The 20,945-nt window shown below is 40.9% G+C and overlaps 1 protein-coding gene across 9 annotated transcripts in view; it reads right to left on the bottom strand.

Moving 5' to 3' along the window:
- Positions 1-20,945, bottom strand: part of LOC147029632 (growth factor receptor-bound protein 10-like) — a 261,138-nt gene that overhangs the window by 64,448 nt on the left and 175,745 nt on the right. For 4 of the 9 annotated variants that reach the window (XM_085872826.1, XM_085872825.1, XM_085872822.1 and 1 more), the window contains 4 exons: positions 17,508-17,664; positions 16,305-16,426; positions 10,922-10,996; positions 7,799-7,936 (listed from right to left, as the gene is read on the bottom strand). In XM_085872826.1, the coding sequence (XP_085728952.1) occupies positions 7,799-7,936; positions 10,922-10,996; positions 16,305-16,426; positions 17,508-17,664 (492 nt within the window). Of the gene's footprint in view, positions 1-7,798; positions 7,937-10,921; positions 10,997-16,304; positions 16,427-17,507; positions 17,665-19,427; positions 20,169-20,945 lie in introns of those variants that run through there. The other 5 variants (XM_085872823.1, XM_085872828.1, XM_085872830.1 and 2 more) reach the window with 4 other exon arrangements.

Raw genomic sequence — 20,945 nt, 5'->3', positions numbered from 1 at the left:
ATTTGAAGACACAACCTGAAGAATTCCAGTCCAGTGTGCACACAAATAGGCCATGGCCACCACTGTATCCATACCTAATGAAAGTTTTATTTGCTCTCTGCAAAAATACCTTTCCCTGCAGAGAAAAACTGTAATATTGATTGATCTGCATTCTGCACACAAAATGTTTAGTTAATTTTGGATTGTATCAGCGAACATGAAAATTTAGACAATTGCTTGCAGTCAACAGTATGGAGGGCATTAAAGGAGTACTTGAATAATGATGAAGCTGTATTGCATACACATAGTCAGATGATGCAACATTTCAAGTCAAGTATTTACTTGCTTGCCCAAGGGAGTCAAGTATTATCATGCTTGAGCGTTATCATTGTTCTAAATGAAAATGTATAACAATACTTTCCTGATGAAGACACCATGCACTCCCCTTGTCTTATATAAGCGCGCACTACAACAGATGCTCTGAGCACTTGCAAATAAAAAGAAATGAAAGTTAACCGTTCCAATCTGGCTTGTAATCGATTCACATCCTAACGAATATATCGTAACATACAATTGGCAACTTATGGCAGGAAGCTAATGTGCAGGACCTTCTTCCTTCTCTTCCAAGAATGCTTGGCAGCCACTTTTATATTTCCAGGTCTCATCTGGTCTTGCAACACCCACCTTTCAAAAGTCTCTGCTCCCCTTGACAAGCCATGAGATGTACCATACTCTTTGCAGAGTGTTGGTGTTGCCAAAGTTTATTGGCACACATTATTCTGGGTTGTTTGCCATGGCTTTTCCCAGCAATAAATCAAGGCAGGAACTTAGAATTTGTCCATGGTGCTGGTGATAATTTGCCTTGTCTTCACAAAGGACACAGTTGGTGAATCTTTAACTTCCACCAACTAATGCTAGCAGACAGGATACTCAGTTTAACATTAATACGAGGGACAAGAAATTTAAGCGAAACACCAGGATGAAAATTTAAAGCTGGATAAGATTTGAACCCAGGCGAGACAACTCAGAGGCAAGTGCGCATATGTCTAGGCTATCTTGCCAGTTTCTACTCTGCTTAACCTCTCTCAAAATACAAGAGTTCACTCAGTAACGCCCGCCTTGTGCAGCTTAAAGTATCCAATGATTACACGAGACTCCCATTGTCCTCCTGTGGCATTCTCTTCCTGTTTGTATGCAGCCTGACACTTCTCTACAGTCTTTCAATGTGACAGTTCACCACCATGCCACTTCAATTCCCATGCTATCCAGAATTGTATTTTTTTATTTACGTATTTTTTCTAGCTCTGTTCATTTGTCCCAACATGTTCACCACTCTCGTCAACTTGTATCCCACTAAACCTGCTTCTGTTTCTCCCATGCCCGTTTGTTCCCAAGCATTCCTTCTTCCCTCTGCCATTCAGTTCATTCACGCACCATCATAAAAAATTTAAATCACACAAGTGACAGGTGTTCAGTTGAATTATAACACAAGTAACTTATTTGTGTCCAAAAATATGTGTACCCTGTGGGACAAAACAGGTTTCAACAGTTTTTCTATTGAAAATAAAATAATCCACTTGGTTTCCTTAATTATCGAGGGGATTAGTTATACATTGAGGGAGTTATTCCAACAATATTTATTCTTTCTTTCAGGACATTGATAGACTCTAATGGGGGAGCTTCGACCTTAATTATATCAAGGATAAAAATATTATTTCGAAACTCTCAGAACGGTGATGAAGAGAAAAGATTTGACTTGCAATGTGATTATCAGTAGACTGGCTGAGCATGTTTCACGAAGCGACCTCAAGGGCAAACATTCTGACCGCCTCGATACAGAATGAGTCATTTGTAAAGTAAACTGATCATCTCATATCAGGTGATTGTTTGAGGTTGTTAAATATAGATATGTTCTCATCTCATCGGTGGTCGACAAAGTGATGGGTCAGCCTGTGCCAATATCAGCACTTTCAGGGGAGAGTGAGAACGAACAGGATTAGGAAAGCAAACAAATTTACATCGCACAGTTGATGTACAGTTGTTCCAGACAATAAAATGGCTACTTATTGGACACAAACAAGGCTCAATCAAACCATAGTTTAAGGTTGCGTAGAATCATAACCGATAAAAAAAAGAATGCTCTATCTGTATTGGATACTTTTCATTTTGTACACAGTGGGTTGAAAGCTGACTTGAAGCTTCCATCAAGGTGTAGTAGCGGCAATGGACGCTCATACAATGTGGAGCAGGCCTCTTCCTTTGAATGGGAATGTGATATAGTTGTTTTCTGCGTACCGATTTGCAAATGCAAAATATTCCAAAAACATATTTATCTCGGAGTTATGTAGGATGTGAAAGTTTAGGAAAAGAGGTTGGGATGTGAATATGTAAGGCAAACAATAGTCATGCCTGAAAATAAAAATCAGGGATATGGATGTAGTGTGGGAATGATGAGTTTAATAACCTTTTTGTTCAAGTTTTGGTGTAAATACGATGGAGCTGTCATATTCACATTTACCATGCCCTCCCTCAAGGATTTCTCTTCAGTGTAAAATGACCAAGGCAACAGTAAAAATGATTTTGAGCCAATATGCATCACAGGCCTTGTAAATATAGGCCTCAGCAATCAAAACAACAGTCTGTTGTCGATACACTACCCAAATAACCATGTAACAGTCTCTCAAGCAGTGCTTTTACCATGAAGGTTACACAGGTCCTTGCTATTATTTTTGACTATTTTCTCTTAAAATTGTGAGTTGGACAGGTGACCAAAACGGGTTTCTGTGAAGTTGGTGGTCGCATGATAGGGGAGCAGAAAGCGTTAAATATTCCATCGTTTCGATGTGGGAATGCCCGTTTGATTTTATGAGCATGAAGAGAGTGAGGGGAGGGAGAATAAAGCTGGAACAGATATAGAACGGAGGGGTTGTGGTTGGGGGGGGGAGGGGTGGGGAGATGAGGGGATTGATGCCTTAGGGTTTGGAGGGGGAGGGTGAGGACTTGCCAGTTGGGGTTGGAGGGAGAGCATATATGGGACAGAGTTGGTAGGGGGAGGTTGAGGCTTTGGTGGGGGGGGGGGGGTTGAGGAGTTGTCACAATTGCATGCATAAGTTTACTCACTGTAAAATGTAATTGGCTACACAGGTGTGTGTGTGTGTGTGTGTGTGTGTGTGTGTGTGTGTGTGTGTGTGTGTGTGTGTGTGTGTGTGTGTGTGTGTGTGTGTGTGTGTGCGTGTGTGTGTGCGTGTGTGTGTGTGTGTGTGTGTGTGTGTATATGTGTTCGTTTTACAGGGCTCTGGGACCTCTGAAGATGTGATCAGAAGGATTCTCAATGACTTGCAAAATGGGTGTTTGTGTTGTCAGATTATGTCTAGATTATGGAAGGTAGTATTACTTCTGTGGAAACTGTTTACAACTCCGGGACTTCATGAGCAGATATGTTCTCATTCAAGGACCTTCACCGGCCTTCGAGGTAAGCTGTGCGATGTCTCGGGACTTCTTTGTGGTGGTTCATTGAAGGAGTTTAGAATGTTTGTTTGTCAGCTGTTCGTGTTTCTGAAGAGCTATTATTAGTTAAACAGGAAAACAACAATTATTAGTGAACCATTTTCAAATTGCCCATACTTTGATTCTTTAGTTTGCTCAAAAGTGTTGAAAATGACAAAATAAGGAATCACCCCATGCATTGGCTGGCTTATTATGGCTGGCCTTGCGTTGGGGGATAGGGTTTCCCGAAAACACGTGTGCAGCACATTGCACAAAGGCATTTTCGAAATGACGTTCATGGTGTAATTTTGAAAAGGTTGTATTTGGTTGTGCTGTGACTGGGAGGCACGCATGGCACACTGACTGGACTGCATGTGTTTTAATCCTTCTCTGTTAGTTAGGAAGATACATCAAAAAGTTATGGACGGAGTAGGAGGAAACGTGCTTGGGGGGGGGGGGGTAGCTTATAGGACAGGATGAATTGATTACATTTTGGTGACGATTGAGATCTGGAACCTGGAAAGTTCAATGTGTTTCTTTATCACTGGACCATGCCCGCTCCCTCTGGGAACAAGGGGAAGGGGTAAGGGTGAGGAGTGGCAAGAAGGGAGGATGGTGGAAGGACTTCTTTATGTTTTTTTTTTTACTTGTTCTATGGCTAGTAGTGGGGACACACACACACACACACACACACACACACACACACACACACACACACACACACACACACACACACACACACACACACACACACACACACACACACACACACACACACACACACACACACACACACACACACACAGCTTGGGGGGAAGTGACACCACTTCCGAGAGTACAAGTGCGTGTCAGCAAAGTGTACAGTTGGACAACATAGCCATCATTTGGGAAAATCTGCAGCCACCCCCAAAAGAAAAATTGGCTCGTAAACCTATGCTTCGGACCACTGTTAGAATTGTTTGAATATGTTTTTCTTTATTATTCTCACACGGTCATTACTTTGAAGACTGTTCCTCTCAATACTTTAATTAATTTTGAGGTTTCCATCACATATCATCCATCCATGCGAGCACCAACAATGTCTCTCTTTTAAGTCAGACAGGTCTTTCATTTTTGCCAAATGCTATCTTTATAAATCCGTAACAGAAAGAGGGCATTTGCTATATAAAGTTCACAATATTTATTTGAAGGTTAAACATTATTATATGTAACAATCCACCCACAAACACCTTAAAAATAGACTCAGTAAATAAGTGGCATTATTTTATTCTGGTGTTGCAATTGTTATTTCATTGTGAGGTTGTGGATCCACTGTTTGGAGAGGTTCTGGGTTGAAAGGATCGAAACCTCAAAGAAGAATGTGCCCAGCTGATGATCCGGGCAGTCAGGAAACCAGTTAGTTGTTTACAGGTTAAGGTTCTTACTTTAGGTAAGGGAACTATGTTTCGAGTTTTACAATTTAAACAAGAAAAAGAACAATCAGATATTGCAGACCCTCACCAGGACTTCTTTTGAGTTGTGTATTTTTAACTGTTTTGGGGTAAATCCAATAGGGCTGCCAAACCATGTGACCGATGATATCATAGGTGTGAACCTTTTGTTCCACATGGACAGGCGGTCATACGTGTAAAGTTTCGCCTCGATTTGTTTGGCCCCTTCAGAGAAGATGATTTTTGAAGGTGTTTTTTTTGTTTTTAAACAATATAGCTGCCGAATCACGTGACCGATGACATCATTATTTTTTTTTTTTCTGTGTACCATTTTATCCCTAGATTTTCCTCAATTTTCATACTGATTGGATGTGCGTGCTACACATGCAATTATGACGTCATAACAAGGGCACCTAAAAAAATCTCACTCATTCCCATTTCAGAAATACAATGGTCCAAAGTTTTTCCGTTTTTCCAATATGGCTACCAGACCACGTAACTTATGACGTCATAATTATCATTAAAACATTCAACATTAGTAGTCGCACCAGTGGTGAATATTTTGTCTCAATTTGACAAGCGGTTGCAGAGAAAAACATGAAAGTTCTGTGCGGACAAACAAATAGACCCAGCCAAACAGACAAACAAAGGGACCCAAATGCTATACCCTCTCCTCTGGCGAGGGTTATAAATAAAGTTGAATATAGGATGTTGTGAAATTAACATCATTTACAGCAATCCTTAAAATTATATTATATTTTCGGAATAGTCGACATTTTACAAATAATTGTGTGCGTGTGTGTGTGCGTCACTGTAGGGAGGTGACATAATCACTTATGGGTAATGTGCTCGCAAACTTAAAAAAAAGCCAGTCATGGTTTGGCATTGTTTAGTCAAAGGATGCTACATGAGTTATTCAGGTTGTTCTGCCTGAAAGAAAAATCAAATTGGTCACATAATCTTAACATAAAGTAAAATATTTTACACAAGATCCAATGAACAAGGGCACAGTGAGAAAATAATTTTAAAATGAAAAATAACAAATGTATTCGTTCACATTCACGCCCCTGACATACTGACGTGGTAAGTGCCAGTCAGCTGACACGTCTCAGACAACTAAATCCTGTGGTTTTGTCTCCAGATATAAACACTGAAGTGAACAATTATTTGTTGTGGACATACCAATCATACCTGCAGGGCTGGCAGGATAGATCAGAGGTATGCACAGTCGCTTTTGAGCTATCCAACCTGAGTTTGAATCTCAACCCATCTATAATCTGTCATCCTGGTGTTTTGCATGCAGGCTGATGCGACAATACATGCACCATCTATCGTATGGATATTACGCTGGAGGACCCGTCTACTAGCACTGGACGTTGGTGGACATTCAATATCCCACGGCCTTTTTCATTAGGTTATCACTGGAACCCTGGCTAAGTTAGTGCCACAGTCAGTTGAATGTCAGGCCTGAGCAGTGTCGGGTTTCTGAAATAATTGGACCAAGGACGTTCTACGGCCAACCCCACAAGAAGGTGGGAATGACTGTGGCAATTAAATAACAAGTAGTAGAAGAATAGGAAGAAGAAAAAGAGGAAGGAGAAGAACGAGATGAAGAACAGATGCCAATCATATTTGCAGATGGGTAGGTTTCACTAATGCTTTTAAACTACTTGGAAGGAAATAAAAACGATCGAGTAGTTTTGTCACATTGTGTTGAACACCATTAATATAACATGATTTATCTCTCATCTGTAATAAATATTTTGACCTCAAGTTTTCAACACTATTTATCACACAACTAGCTGTTATGTATAATTTAACGGCGGAGAAGGGCTGCAGCTGCAGAAAGGGAATTCATAACATGGTTGAAAAATCTGTCTCAATGTGAAATTTTATTTACAGTATATACGTGGTTGACGCTCATGGAAAAGCTGGTGCAAAATGGAAGGGATCAAAATGGAAAGGGGGAAACACCAACAGCAGAGTCGAAGTGAGAGTGAAAGTGAGATCAAGGGGAGTGGGAGAAGGAAACAGAGGTGAACAAGCTGCACACGAGGTGAAACACACCAATAAGAGGAAGGGGGAAGTGGAGATGAAACAGAAAAGGAACAAACGAACCAACAACTAACAAACAAAAAGAGGTGAGGGAGAGAGGGGGAAATCACAGGAAGCTGGAATAGGAGTGCTTGTGAATGGGGTCATTTGGGGTAGAAGATATGAGTATGGATTGAGGATGACCTGAGGTTGTGGTCGAGATCAGTGGTAGAGAGCAGTGAACAGCTGTCTTGAAACCATGGAGGGAAGAATGGGACTGAACAGACTGGGGAAGTTGGTTCCACAGGTGAAAGAAACAAGGAACAAATGAGTGGAGGTGAGCAGTAGGCCTGGATTTTGGGAGGTTAATAAGAAGAGGGTTTGTGGTAGACTGTGTGCTCCCTGGAGAAACCTCAGAGGAATAGAGCCATCGAGAGCAGAGGGTGCAAGGCCAAAAAGGAGGCGGTAGAATCCAAACAGGCTACCAAACCTGTCAGCAATGTGAATATTTTTTAGATTTTTGAAATGTATTTTTAAAGCTGACAGCAGCATTGGTGAAAAAGAAACTCAGTAGTAGTTACAAAATGAAGCTATAATAGTACGACTTGCAAGCTGCAACATGAAACTGAAAATTAATTAAAAAAAAAAAACCAACTCAGAAATGACAAAAAACAACTCAGAAAATGGATACATACATGCAACATACAGGTTATTGCGTGTGTGTGTGTGTGTGTGTGTGTGTGTGTGTGTGTGTGTGTGTGTGTGTGTGTGTGTGTGTGTGTGTGTGTGTGTGTGTGTGTGTGTGTGTGTGTGTGTGTGTGTGTGTGTGTGTGTGTGTGTGTGTGTGTGTGTGTGTGTGTGTGTCTTACCCGTGATGTCCCCTTGGTTGAATAGTAGAGACCAGATGGACGGAGGAAGCAATACAATTTTTTCCAAGATTTCTTGCCAGGGTCCTTAACATGCAAATAACCCTGGATCTCAGGGCAACCACTTGCGTTTATGAGATTCTGTGAATCACATATGAAACAGAATTGAATAAGTCAGAGATTATATACCTTTGGATTATAAGCGTTGAGCACAATTAATGTGATGTATCTTTGAATACCGAGATTATATACCGTGACGACTGTATGCATTTTAGATGATAATTAAAAGAATTTAGATAATTGTTGCTTGGTAGTTGGCAAACGAAAAGTTTCTTTATTAATTACAATCCTTATTTCTGCAAATAATGGCATGTTGGACAACTTGTTACACCACATTTGTCATTATGGCCTACTTTTGATTTACTACTTTCAGGTATGGTGATTGAGTGCTTAGATTTGTTTCTCTAACGAGTGACATGGGGTTTTTTATTGTTATAATTATTTATCAATGCCTATTAGACTGGGATTCAATTATGAAATTGCTCCGTTGGTTGCATCACTATAGAGGGCACAGGTGCGGCTGTGCCGTTGATGCAATTCCCCTGCACGTAACGGCAGGAATTTGGAATTTGGCCAAGCCACCAGCAGCAAACACCTCCGCTTTATGAAAGTCACCATGGGATGCTTCATATCAAGCAGCAAAAAATAGCACATGGGGCAGGAGTGGTGTTGGTTGTGGTTGTGGTGGGGGGGGGCATAACATCCATTGGAACGACGGCACACTCATTCATGCAATGCTCTTCTGTGAAGCACCAATCCAACAGTTTATAGTTAGGTTTGGGATCACACTCGGATGAGACGGCTCAAAGGCAAAGTGTGCCACAATGTCTGCACCATCCTGTCGGAGTTGTCAAACCTGTAAATCATCACTTTGCGAAATAATTTTGCTCAGGTGTGCGCATTGAATGTGCGTTGCCGCCACTGTATTCCACAACGTAAACTATTAAAAGCTCAGACAATAGTTGCGATATGACAGCAAATCTTATTTTACAAATCTATACAATCTATGTGTGTTATTTAATACAAAGTAAAACCAGTTTTGCATTAACTGGAGCAGAATACAGAAAGCAAAGATTTTTTTTAAAAATGGCTTGAATTGCATAGTTTGGCCAATAAAGGATGGTCAATCAAACTGGTTGAATTAATTCCATACACTTTCCGAGGTGCAGGAGACAGCAGAAGCAGCTTTCTGGGGGGAAGGAAAATACACTGGATGGTTTCCCATTGCCTTCCCCAACCATAGTAGCCAAGATAAAAATTTGGAATTTGGCCAGAATGCCAGGATTACTAGATCTTTACAAAAGACACCGTCAGATATTTAACATCCACTCCCAACTAATGCTGGCAGACGGGTGCCCAGGTTAATATCACATCCATCAGAAAGCTCACTCATTGATAAAATGCCTTGCCTATGATACACCAGTCACAGTTTATAGCTTGGTCGGGAAGCAAACTCAGAGTAGGCAAGTTAAAGGGCAGCGTACTATCTTTGATCCATCCTTCAAACCTCAATCAATCTACCTATGTATTAGATTGTGTGTTTGGATTTACTAGTACACCCGCTCCCTACAAGAGCGGCAGGATGGGTAATGTTATTATCCTCTCTGGGTTATATAGATTACATTATATCTCGGCTTGGGTCCGTTTGTCTGAGGGGGATGCGATAAGCATATACAGTGCTCCGTCACCGATCGCGGTTAATGCGTTCCAGACCCACCCGCGATAGGTGAAAATCCGCGAAGTAGAAACCACATATTAATTTAATTATTTAAATATATTTAAACACATTTTAAACGTATTTTAAACCATTATACAGCATCCACACACTCTTATTAACCTTCCCCACACACATTTAATCAGTTATTAAATAAATAAAAAAATTAAAATTTTTTTAATCGGAAATGCGACTTCATGGGGCTGCAAAGCCGAAGACCAAAAATAATTTTAAAAATACTATAAAATATAAAAAAACGTATTATGGGTACTGACCTATGAAGATATGACGATGATGATGATGATAGCTGTGCAGTACTGATTACGATGAAGATGACGATGATGAGATGAGATGAGATGAGATGAATGTTGTACTGCACAGCCAAGAAGAGCATTAAATCTCTTCTACCGGAGGATTTGAAAACCCGCGATGTAGTGAAGCCGCAAAAAGTGAACCGCGATATAGCGAGGGAGCACTGTAATGTCTCAAAGACGTTGGGTTTCCTTCCTTTCAGTTTAGTGTTAAACAGCAGTAGTATATACAGACCAGAGCAGTTAGAGCAGGTAGATAACTCCAGCCCTGAAAGTCATTATTGAGCCACCTGGATTTTTATTGACAATCCAATAGCGGAATGGTAATTCTCCATGGAATAGTTTAAGTTTCATAAGCCGAGAATCCCACGCCCTCCCGCTGGCAGTAGACCAAAAAAAAAAGTGATTTTAGTTGGATTTGCCTCTATTATTTAATGCTTTTAAAATTATGGTTTATTTTAATACTTAAAAATAGTAATGTGTTAAATCATGCACAAAAAAGGGAACCATGTAAAATTGTTATGGTGGAGTGGTGGAGCAACACATTGGTAAGGATAATGGACTGATATCCTCGACTCTCTGAGGTTGAAGAACAATTTCCAGCTGAAGAAAGTAGTGTAAAGGATTTACACCCTATCCTTCTGGCAATATAACCCGGTCTCAGAAGGATTACCAGGCAACCATCAGATTGTTAGTAAAAAAAAAAATCCAACAAGTTCACAAGTTACCTTTAGGGAAGGAATAATCTGCCTGTTTTGCTTACTCTGCTCTACAGGGAATGCCAGTAGTTCACTCTATGTTTGCCTTATGATTCCCTCAAGGAAACCTGTAATAGGCTCTATAATGCTACCTGTGAAAAGACAGTGCTGCTCAAAACCAAAAAGACAATACAGTACTTTAAGCAAAAGGAAAAAAAAAAAAAAAACGGTCAATTTAGTCCCTCTTCCCAACCAGGTTGAAGCTGCACGAGCTTCAGCCTACAACATGCACATAATCAGGGTTGACCAATCATGCATATATCATTCCCAGGAGCACCTGTACCTGGATTATCTGTGAGTGTGGGGTGGTGCCATTGGTGTCAAATGATGTAGATGCCATATGTTCTGGGAAAAACTGCTGCAACAACAAACATGCAAGACAACCATTGTTATAGTATTTCCTTTCGAAGTCGACTAGCTCACGAGTTTCCCGTGGCCGATACGTCAGTCGGTGGCAAAAAATAATTGAGCTTCAGAAAATCTACCAATGCTGGTGACACATCATAAAAGGATCATGACAAAAGATGAAGAGCAATATAAACACACATACACACATACACACATACACACAAACACACAAACACACAAACACACAAACACACAAACACACAAACACAAACACACACACACACACACACACACACACACAAAAACACACACACACACACACACACACACACACACACACACACACACACACACACACACACACACACACACACACACACACACACACACACACCGTTTGGAAGGAAATATACATTTTCTCAGAAATTTTCAGAAGGAAAGACAAATTCAGGATTGTCATAAAAGTTCGGCAAAGTACTATATGACAAACTATGAGGGTTAAGTGATGGTGTTAAATTGAAGAACTGGTCTTGCTAGTGAAGGCTGATGTCAAATGAAGACCTAGCTCTTGTTAAGTGATATTGTTACCTTCCTTATTCTAGAAACCTCATATCTGGGCATATTCTATACTCTGCTTACTTGGCTTATTCCTCCTCTTTAATCAAATGTTTACGAATGCCCCACCATGGGAAATATCATCGCAAGTCAGGTGTACAGAAACATTTTAAAATATATATTAAGTTTTTATATTGATCTTTGGCTTATGGAGGAGGCTGTATATAAATAATATCCAGGCCAAAGACATTAGTACACATCAGTATACTTTGATGCTCTGGTCATTGGTAGACAAAGGACAAAATACAAATACAGTTCTGTATGAAATTTGAATACAGGTTGTGAGTATCATCAGCTCAGATGAGAAGGTGAAATAAACCAACAAAAAACGTTATGGTATTCTTTATCGTCCATATCCATCGCTTGACATATACAAGCGCATATGCACACGCGCATACATGCACACCTTTCCCCTCCCCCCCCCCATTCGGCTGCTCCTAAAAATATTTATAATCATGTTTTGAAAAGGAATAACTTACATTAACATTTAAAGGATGTCATCCATGACAACAATTCTATATCACCCCATATACTTAACTTTTAAAAACTGAAACCTCAAGATAGTTGTACGCCTAAAGCAGTGCAGTACCCAGGGGGGCAGTGTTTAAGCACCCACCCCCAAAATCACGAAGGTCCACATTTTTTAGAAGCGTTCTTTTAAGTCAGGTGAATTCGCAAGAAAACAATAGCAAAGAAGAAAAAGAAAAAAAAAACACGTGAACGTAGGCCTTTCTTTATGAAGTCTGACGTGTAACCTGTATAATCTAAGTAACCTTCTTACAAATTGACCCCGTCTCCTTGGTGACTGTTTCACTGAACTCTTGTGTTAATGTGCTGCTAATGTAAAAGCCAATCCCATTCAAGTTTTTATGCTGCGAGCATGCATGATGCTGAAGATACCAGTCTAAAGCATGTGGGGAATGAATCTCGCATGACCCTAGAAGGCTGGAACTTGGAACACTGCTGAAAGACTAAGTGAACAGCAAGTACTTGCCTCGATGTATTTTTAAAATTCGATCAGATCCTCTCATGATGCTGTTGTAAGCACACTAGTTACTTATTATTATTGATAGGCAAATGCTGCTAACCAGCAGTTATTTGAATTGCCGGATTTTCTTTGAGTTGGTTTTGGGCACGAAGAGAAGATGGAAGTGTGGCCATGTGGTGCTTTGACTTTTGGTATGTGCTATGCCCACTTTGGGTGCTCGTTATGCTCTATGGTTCTGCATTAAGGAATACACTACCCTTGGAGGAAATAAGTCTCCTGGTTCTCTGGTTATTCTGTGAAACTCATCCGTAACACCCACAAACATAAATCAGGTGTTGTACTGTATAGAGCCGATGTTTACCTGTGAGAATGTAATTGAAAAATCATATTTTTTATCATCCAATTTTTTGTCCAATAGATTGTTTCTTGTATTTTATCCCCCCCCCCCAACGCCCCACGAGTATTGATCGCAAATACTACTTTGAAGATAGACCTTAATGATGAACTTACTTGAAATGTTATCAAAAGGAAAGTATGCATGTCTGCAAACCTGTGTATTCATATTATGTTCCCTTTTCTGATGCGGTGTTTCCTTGTCATGAGTCACTTGAACAATTGAACTTAACTCGAAATTCGATCAGTATTCAAGACTTCAATCAATGAAATAGTATTTTATATGCTGCCATACCGACATACAGTCGAGCCTGAAAACACCCTACTGTATATGATAACCCATTGAGCTGAATTTGACACTTTCACTTTCCGTGGTAAAGCTATGCGGTGTGCATCGCATCCCACGACAGGCATGATGTCGCGGCACTATCATGCTTTCAGTGGTGCAACTTTTTGAAGTTACGCACCCCCCCCCACACCCCACAATTGAGTGATTTAGCGACTGTCAAGAATATCAGTCGGGCTATGTTCTTCAGTGGTTTCAACCTTTTCTACCCACACTTTCTACTCTTTAAACAGTGTCCACAACTTCAGCCATAGGTCCATGACTGACACACACACACACACACACACACACACACACACACACACACACACACACACACACACACACACACACACACACACACACACACACACACACACACACACACACACACACCACTACTTAGCCATGCACAGATTCCAGCAGGAATTTCAAATTTCACACAGGGTATTGGCACAAACAATGGCCTACTCCTTTTGAAAGGTCTGCAAGTTGAGACATCTACAACCATTACAATCCATTACAATCACAATGACAAAAGAGTAACCTCATGTCAACACAGCTATCTTTAACCTCTGCCATCGAAGATCGGGGGTTACTGTTTTCACCCCTTTCTGTTTGCTTGTTTGTGAACAGTATTACGGAAAAACTCGACGGATTTCGATGAAACCTGGTGGGGGGGGGTTAGGTATGGTCCAAGGATCATGCCATTAGATTTTGGACTTGGTCCCCCCCCCCAAAAAAAAGTTAGAATTTTTTTTTGCATTTCTACATGTTTTAAGTGATTTCCCACCCCCCCCCCAAAAAAAAATTTTGCAACTTTTTTTTTTTCAACAAAATTTCGATTTCTTTTTTTTGCATTTCTACACGTTTTAAGTGATTTCCAACCCCCCTCCCCCCCAAAAAAAAAATGTTGGAGAAAAGAACTATAACTCTGTCAGCACTGTTGACATTATATTTAATGAATCAGATATTATAAGGTTCACTTGAGTGACCCAGCAGTATTGGCGGCGGAGGTTTTGCACTCTCCCGAGTGCTCCCCTCTAGTTTATTCTCTGCCATCGTTTTTCTTAATCCTCTAATGAAAGGTTTGCTTCACACTATTTTCTTGCAATTCCTGGTGATGGTATGAATCCTGAAAAACCTCTTTACAGTCCGATGACTTTCAATTGTTTTCGGGGTCTTTTTTTTGGATATATGAATTTGTTTATTGTATAAACAATAATCTGAAACTCGTGGAAAAAAAGTAGACAATTCATGCATCACATCTATTATATCATGTTAACCACACATTAGCTGCACTGGAGTTACACAAGATGTACGATTCATAACATACATTATTTAAAAGCATTGATTGGTGGAATGAAAGGGAAAAGAAACAGAATTGATTATTACTTTCTGAAATTTGTGATCTGAAGCTTTTGACATTCCAAGTTTTTTTTTTTTTTTTTTTTTTTTACACAAATGTAAGCACATGCCATTTTATGTACCATATTATAAGCTGAATACCATTCCAACACAAAGAGACTTCCAATTATTTTCTGCACAGCCAAGAGAACATAATAACACAACAGTTATCAGCTGTTTCAATCCACACCCTATGAACGTGACATAGTGCAGCTTGTCAGCATCTCGGTTGAGTGGAGCTAGGAAGTGCTTGTATTTGTGTTCGAGATGGAAAAGGCCTTTAGGCGAAGCTGCTAAATTATTAATGCACCATCATGGCATGGTGATTTCATTGGACGAGATCACAATTGTTTTGTGATCACTAATATGGAAACAATTTAATTGGAGGCGAATGCGCAAAAATAATCCAAGTAATAAATAAAATAAACACAACAGTTAATGTCACAGCACCAGCAACAGGGAGGAATTGCATTATCACATTGTTGCTGGTTTCGGCAACGGGTGATAGTGTCTTACTTGTTGGATTGAGGATAGAAGACAAAAAAAAAGGATGGGCTCCTGGGAATGAAAACCCACTGGTGTCACAAATGGTGTGATTAAAAAAAAACACAGATGGTGAGACCAAGATAATAATAACAATACCAAGGTGCAGAACCAACTTTGTTTTAGATTTACAGGCAAAATAAAGGTTGGCTGTAACTTTGAACGGCCAATTATTCTCCTCCAATGTTGGAGAAGGATAGTGACAGGACGAGGGCCCACAGCCTGAGACTAAAGAAGAGTAGACATAGGAAGAGAATAAAGTAGGGTTTTTTTAAACTATTTCATGGATGGAAAAGTCTCCCTGGAAAGGTAGTGACAGCAGGAACGGTCGATAGATTGAAATTAGAATTAGATATAGATACCTATAAGCATTTGTCATGGAGTGGTACATGGGCAAAGCAGGACTTGTAGCTTAGCCATGGGTGAGAAAGACCTTGCATACATATGTAGTGATTGTGTTGTCTATGAGGGAGTGTTTTAAAAAGGTGATTGTTTGTTCAGTGTCAGTATTTGTTCATTCCTCATGCTACAACTTTCTTAACTCTCCCCCCCTCCCAACCAACCACCTCCACCAAAAAAAGGAAACAGTGATGATGTCTCTGTTCCTGTCTGACTGTTCTCTTCCCTTCTCCTCCTCACCCCCCCCCCCAGTGAAATTAAGCAACTAAACTGATAGAAAAATTAATCCTGTATTTATAGAGCAATGTTCACATCTTTCCAAACACATAAAAGCTAATGTGATAGGTGAAACCCAACTCCGACATTCGAATGGACCACTCAAAACACCTTATTGTCTGATCTGTCTCTACAATTAATAGAAGAGCAAAAGTTTGAGTTACACAGAAAAACTTTGATTACAGGGCCAATAGCATGTGGAAATGACGCGTTTGATGCATTCAACATTCTAATTGTGAATGTGCATTTTGTAATGGTAAATGGATGGATCATCTGGTGACAATGACAAATACAATACAATACAACACGATAACTAATAACTCATAGCAAAGAATTGGAGACAAGTGCTTTCAGCAAGATTCTTGTTCTCACCACAGGGTTCTTGAAGAACTCGTACTTAGCGTAATTCTTCCGGAAGAACAGCTTGTTGTCACAGTCACTGCCCCAGCCAGCTTGTACTTGCGCCACAATCTCGTGGTCCTCCAAGCTGCGCTCTGTGTGTGTGTGTGTGTGTGTGTGTGTGTGTGTGTGTGTGTGTGTGTGTGTGTGTGTGTGTGTGTGTGTGTGTGTGTGTGTGTGTGTGTGTGTGTGTGTGTGTGTGTGAGACAAGCCTGTGTATTATCGTTTGGGCCCATTCAAGCATACATATACCAAATGCAACACCTTTGCTGTTACAAAATGTCATTATTTGCTTTATTATATTTTACAATTAACAAATGCAACATCACATGTAAAACTAGAAGGGCACTCGGTAGAGCGCATACCTCCACCACGTGAAGCCTGACCTGATCTCTCAATGGTGAAGAATCACGTTAAAAACTAAATAATTATCGTATCCAGATCCGTATTTGGATCTTCACCAAAGTCAAATCAATTCGTCCTTGCCACACACCCAACGCGTCCACCAAGTTTTGGCCGAATCTAGCAACAACTTTTTGAGATATTGTGCTATATGTTAGTTTTGTCCTATCTCTCATTGGTTAAGAATCACTTTAAAAATTATCAGATTCGGATCTTCACCAAAATTGAATTAATTATTTGTCACACACGCAACAAGTCCACCAATTTTAGTCCAAATCCATCCACAACTTTTTGAGATATTGTGCTATATATATATATATATATATATATATATATATATATATATATATATATATATATATATATATATATATATATATATATTAGTTTATCCCTATCTCTCAATGGTGAAGAATCACGTGAAACATTCGAGTAGCCGGATCTGGATTCGGATCTTCACAAAAATCTAATCAGTCTTCCTTGTCGCACACCCAACCTGTCCACAAAATTTCATCTGGATATGTCCACAACTTTTTGAGATATCCTGCACACAAACAGACAAACAAACAAACAAACAAACAAACAAAGACAGACAGACAAACAAACAAGCAGAGAGAAAGGGGTGAAAACTTAACCTCCTTCACCTTTGGTGGTGGAGGTAACAACGTTTTATGTTCGCATGCGTTTAGATATCATTCTGCACTTGAGCAGGTCAAGTCAAAACGTTGCTGTGATTGCAAGAGCCATGAAAATGAGATAGTGTTGTTAAATTACCCAGTCCAATGTGAGGGTAACTTTCAACGAGAGCCCAGCAGCTATCGTCCAGGCACTGGTTCTTGAGCGCAAGTGAACGGCACACCTCCCGAGCCGTCGTACCAGCTGGAATCTCAAGTGAGCGGCCTGTCCCATCCTCACTAAAAACTCGAATCACCTACCAACAATGACAGGGGGTAAAATAGTTCATTAGTTTCTCATTAAATTCATTTCTTCAGTTCACCAAAATAGTCTGTGAACAATGATGACATAATCCATGGCAGCTTGTTGAGCATTGAAGGAGGCAAAGAAGCTTGTCCACTTGTTGTTGAAAGATATTAATTGGCTGGAAGAGTTTGATAGTGAAATAGTGAGACCCCACGAGTACAAAGTTGAATGAATAAGAGAACAAAATAAAGATTGAGCAACAGTAACTGAAAAGCAAAACGATGACAAAGTAACCTCGGACTCAGTCGAAGAAAATAAATAAATAAATAAATAAATATTTGCAACCTTACATTCTGGCAGGTTGTCATCAAATCATCTCTATCCTACTATGATGTAAGGACAGCATCATTTCCGGTTGCATGAAAGCTGCATCGAGGACACGAATCACACCCCATGTTTAATTCCCCGATGAACCATCTGTGGCGCACAGGCCTCCACAAAGGCACGAGGCGACCTTTCTCACGGATTGTGTGCAAACACATGGGTATTGCACGTAGCTTAACTACAATTAGGATCACTGGAGCTCGACATATTAATGGGGTATTAAAAGTACACCACATGATGGACCAACTAAAAGAAATGCATCACGGTGAAGAACTGGAGACCCCCAACTTGCTACCAGTGCAAAAGTGAGCGCCTCAACACAGTGATCACGAATAATAAAATATAAGTGCAATTTTGAAGATTGTCAAATTATTTGGTTGTATAATCAATAATTATATGCGATTTTGACATTGATAGTCTCCATAATTCTGCTTGCATACTCTTTTTGTCTCTATTAATATACTTTGTCAGATTACCAGTTACAGGAATGGTCCCAAAGGCAAATGTGTTGTTGGTGCAAAGAACAACACAAAACAATGAGGATAAAAAGTTGAGGTGTACTCTCAGTTTGATTGGTGCATAAAACTAGGAAATCGAGATCAATAGTGTTGACTTTATGGCATTTCCCATTTGAACCTCCCTAGTTCTTGATGGAACGTTGTAAGGGACACCAGGTTCAAATCCTACATACCACGTGCGTTTTGCCCATTGTGTACGACCAATGTCTGTTTAATTGATGCAAAAGTACACTGAGACCTACTGGTACCATTATCCTGGATATGACCTCCACATTATGCCCTCCATGAGCATTAGATCAATGTAAAAACAAACAAAGGGGAGTAATTTAGGAGTGCAACAAAGACGTTTGCAAGATGTGAAGAGCCAGGTTGGCTTGAAGCTTGCAAAAGCGAGAATAAATATTGAACAGAGGTTTATGTACAACTGCTGTAATTTAAGCCTGTCATGCTCACTTTGGCCACAATGAGACATTGATTCGAGATGAAGCACGACAGCCCGAGCACCAAAGGATCACTTCGCACATCAGTTCAGAGGGCAACATCACATTTCGCTTATAAATTGGGCAAAGGTAAACATTTCAGTACGTGTCACCAAAGGTCACATTAAAGGATGCAATGAGCATTGTATCAGATTGAGGTCCAACTGGAATGCTAAAAAACACACACACACACACACACACACACACACACACACACACACACACACACACACACACACACACACACACACACACACACACACACACACACACACACACGCACACACACACACACACGCACACACACACACACACGCGGGCTCTCTGTTCCATCTTCTGAAATCTGCATTATGGAAATTAACGACACACATACAACCACCACTTACACCTACCAGTCTCAACTGCAGCTTCTTATTGGCCTCGCAAGCACGGCAGTCATAAGGGCAGAGCGCAGCCTTACGTATGTCACCCTGCCAGGGAGAAGGCTTGCATGGTGATGAGAGAGAACCCATAGTCCTGAGAGCAGGGAGAGTGCGACACTGTGTGTCAGGTCCTGACGAGGAGGTTTTCGCCTCCAGGGTCATCCCCCTTGGCAATGTGATGACCACCGTCTCCACGAGATTAGCGTCCCAGGCTGTTCCCACAGTGGTGATGCAGAGAGTTCTGCTTATAGTGCTGGCGTCCTTGGCTCATGTGCCTCAAAAATCCAGGCTGAACCGTTGCAATAAAGTGGTAATTGAGCAGGGCACAGGCAGCAGCACCACGACTCTTGAAAGCCGAGCAAGCTGTCCAGAGGTGGCATTTAACTGGAGGAATTTTAAAAGCACCACACGCCCACCCGCCCAGGCAACTTCTAACCAATAGCAAGCTCAGGATGTGATATCACCACGGCACACATAAGCCTCGAGCCCTTCCCAAACTCCGCCCGTGCTTTTGTATTCTTCCCTCCCTCTTGTGTCCTCTCCAACCCGGCCAGCCGGTTCTGTGTATGTGTATGTGTATGTGTATGTGTATGTGTATATGTGTTGTATGTATCTGGATGTATGTAGGTATATCTTCGATTTCATGTGTGTGTTTTTTCACCGTCTGCTGTTGAATTTGCTGAGCTTACTCAATAAGGGGTTGTGGGCTTCATAAATGTCACACACACACACACACACACACACACACACACACACACACACACACACACACACACACACACACACACACACACACACACACACACACACACACACACACACACGTTTTGAATGCTCCATTTTAAGCTGATTTTGTCTTTCAGATGAAGCCTGAAAGCAGAAAGATGTCCAAGACTTTAAAGGCTGGCTTGGCTTACACACGTTACTCTCCTGGGTCATGTGTCTATTTTATTAAATATTCTCATTCTCGATCTCACCTTCACCCTCTCCTTCACTCTTACCCTAATTCACTCACTCTCAGCCATTCTTTCACTCAGCATCTCACTTCCAGACCCCCTCTCTCTCTCCCTCCCTCCCTCCCCCTCTCACTCTCCACCTCCCTCCCTCCCTCTCCCTCTCTCATCCCCTCTCCCTCTCACCCTCTACTCCTCTCCATCCCTCCCTCTCATAGTGGAGCGTTCAGCAAGCACTGCCCATTGTGTACACAGCTGTGTGCTCCGTAGGGCCATAGGGTCTGACCTACAGCTCTGCTAAGCCACAGGCTTAGAGTAAAATGTACACAATGAAACCAATCAGCCTTTGTTCCTGCCACTGGGCCGTACTCCAACAATGGCCGATTGGAAATGCAAATAAGCTAGAGCAATCAAGATAGCTTTATGGCTGTTTTACAGCCAAGCACTGTCCATCGTTGCAATGGGCCAGTCCCAAATGCAACCACTGCTTCAGAGGCAGAGGGGCTAAAAGCTACTTGCATTCAACCTCAGAGAT

This window comes from Eptatretus burgeri, chromosome 3, assembly GCF_056783735.1.
Source record: "Eptatretus burgeri isolate ZD-2024b chromosome 3, Ebu_testis_v1, whole genome shotgun sequence".
NCBI classification, from domain to species: domain Eukaryota; kingdom Metazoa; phylum Chordata; class Myxini; order Myxiniformes; family Myxinidae; genus Eptatretus; species Eptatretus burgeri.
This window is presented reverse-complemented; position numbering and strand designations above follow the sequence as displayed.